This window comes from Melopsittacus undulatus, chromosome Z (assembly GCF_012275295.1).
Source record: "Melopsittacus undulatus isolate bMelUnd1 chromosome Z, bMelUnd1.mat.Z, whole genome shotgun sequence".
Classification (NCBI taxonomy): Eukaryota; Metazoa; Chordata; class Aves; order Psittaciformes; family Psittaculidae; genus Melopsittacus; species Melopsittacus undulatus.
In genome coordinates, this window is record NC_047557.1 from 27,757,477 (window position 1) to 27,760,085 (window position 2,609).

The following is a 2,609-nucleotide window of genomic DNA, read 5'->3' on the forward strand; positions in this document are numbered from 1 at the left end:
CATTATGCAATGCTGAATTCTCTCCTTTTTATTTAATAAAGTCATTGATTATATCACATTGTAAGGTAGAATTTATCCTTTTTCAAAGAACAACTAAAAGCATCAAGGCAGTTGAATAACGTGTTAAAGACAGATGGAGACCAAAATCCACTTCAGTGGATGAAAATGTGATTAAGAAAGAAGTATATTTTTCCTTCCAACTTTAAACAGGGAGTTATGAACACTGCTTTTGTTGCTGTGTTTTTTTGGAGAAAGGGGTTGTTCAAAACAAATATAGGTCTCATTCATAAACCAGCTAATTGTGTAAACCATTGCAAATTTTTACAGGCAATGAATGCAGCTGCTCTGTATGCACTCCAGAAATTTACAGAAACAAAGGGATGGTGCAAGATGTTTCTGTTTCCTTCCTTAAAGTAGGTTTAAGATTGCAAACTGATCTCAAAGAGCTTATGAGTACCTCAAAAAGTTAATGAGTATCTTAAAAGATACTTATGCTTCTCTTAATTGTCCAAAGGCCAGTTGATCCTGAAGCGTATAAAACACCAGTGCATGAAGATGAGAAGCACAGCTGAGAGAGCCAGCAAGCAAACAGCAGGCAGGAACCAAGTGCTGTGTCTGCTGGGAGAGATGCCAAAAGGTGCTTTTACCTTCATTCGTCTTTTAGTGCTCTTACTCGGTTTCTCCACTATGTGTCTGGGGGTCTTGTGCATTTCAACGAGTTCCTCTACCTGCAGATGTGGAAATAATGAGCTGGTGTTTTATTGCCTGTTGGCTTTGGGTTTTTTTCTCCTTGTGGCTGGCATTTTCTGGAGCACTTTCCACGAAGTCTTGAAATACAGGGGCCTCAGCAGCATCTTCATAGTAAATCCCAGCCTTAGAGAGCTACGTGTCAGCACCATAGACAGGTATGTGTTGCAAACTGCTCCTGCTGAACTGGGAGGAAGATACGCTGCTTTGTAAACATACTGTGAGGTGGAAGAAGCAACACAAGGTGTTTATTAAATAAAAAATAAATAGCAATTTTATCGTGTTTCTCTGGAGACAGCTATAGTCTGAAATTTGATTTACTAGAGAAAGCAGCAATGTGAACAAACAGCAATTTGTGCAAGCAAGACCTAAGGTAAGGTATTCTACAGGAAACTTAGCAGGTTGCAGTGTGGTCCAAAGGCATGCGTACAGGTAGCAGGTGCAGCTATGCTGACTTGATGGGGCTTCTGCAGGATCATCCTTAGCTCCATCTCAGCAGACAATCCCAGATGTGTTGCTGTGGGATAGGTGCTCATATTACTTATGAACAATGAGGTATGCAGGGAGTTTCAGCTCTCTACATGCTTTTTACCAAAGTGCTCCTGTGAAAGACTGATACCTTGAGAAAGAGTTTCTTAAACTGATTGGCACTTTAACACACTCACTGGATACATAATTTTTCCTGGACTGCTGTGGAATCTGCATCAGAAATACTGACAACGGGTGCTCTAAGGGCACTACAGAAACGACATACAGCAAATTTTGGTTAGATAAGCAGAAACATGCAAAATGAATTTTGAAACTGGAAAACCATGATTATTGTAACAATTGATAAATCACTAATTTAACCTACTTTGGACAATGATCTCTTTCTTCTTCAAATCCAACTTTTCTTGGCCACTTGTTGAAATACACACAAACATGAATGTTTGTATGCCATGGCTGGGAGCTCTTTGTGGGGAAGGGTTTTTTTTTTTTTAGAATTCTGTGGTTTAATAACACTTTTTGTAGAAAGACACAGGTAATTATCCCAACTATGCTGCTGTTTTATAGTGATTTATTCCATTTATCTAAACCTACTTAGGTTTTTATTTACAGTTTGAGACTCACTGAAACTCTGGAAAAATAACAGACAAAGCATCCAGCCTAGCTCTCTGAGATAAATCACATTTCACTATGTGTTTCTTTTTGGCTCGCTTTTTCTCAGGCCTGACTTCTATCCACCCTCCTATGAATACAGCACAGATCCTGAAAAACAGATGAGCCCATTGCCAGTTGCCTCTGCACTAAAACAGCGAGAAGTTTTCAGTATCCCTCCACCTCTGTATAGTGAAAGCAGTGAGGAGTTCATCAGTGAAACCAATGAGCAGGAACAGCCACCATCATATGAATTGCTTGTGCAGCAGCTACAGCAGCAGCAAACAGCTGACCAAAAGCAAAACCCTGAAGGGGAGTCAAATATCCATCCACAAAAGAAAACAGTCCAACAGGATGCAGACAGGCAGGGGACCTCAGAAAGAGCAACGCCTGTCAAAACACTTGAGATAGGCAGTGGTCAAAGTCCTGCAGCTGTGAAGCAAAGAAAACTGGAAGAAGAAATGTGTCAGTGATCCCTAAACAGTGCACCACGTAGGTTAAAATTGCGCAGGAAAGCCATTGACTATTTGTGTGTTTGAGTGGAGATGGAGGGGATATATATAAATGGGTTCAGTATTTCAAAACAGAATGAATCTCCATAGAGATAGAATTGATCAGGCTGTATCTTGTAACAGACAACATCACTGGCAATAGGAATTTCCTATTTTGCAAGATAAAAGCATCATGCTGTAATTAATCTTAAATGTCTTGTGCCTCAAATGGAG

The 2,609-nt window shown here is 40.0% G+C and overlaps 1 protein-coding gene across 1 annotated transcript; it reads left to right on the top strand.

Moving 5' to 3' along the window:
• Window positions 1-627: 627 nt before the first annotated feature.
• Window positions 628-2,357, top strand: TMEM252 (transmembrane protein 252). Its single transcript, XM_005155114.3, has 2 exons — window positions 628-905; window positions 1,955-2,357. Exons 1-2 carry the CDS (start codon window positions 628-630, stop codon window positions 2,355-2,357), a joined length of 681 nt encoding a protein of 226 aa, XP_005155171.3.
• The last annotated feature ends 252 nt before the right edge of the window (window positions 2,358-2,609 follow it).

Excerpts from the sequence above, each read along its gene's own strand:
- TMEM252 (XM_005155114.3), top strand. The coding sequence starts at position 628 with ATGCCAAAAGGTGCTTTTACCTTCATTCGTCTTTTAGTGCTCTTACTC. Across the intron at positions 906-1,954 it reads CGTGTCAGCACCATAGACAG|GCCTGACTTCTATCCACCCT; the intron begins GTATGTGTTGCA and ends GCTTTTTCTCAG.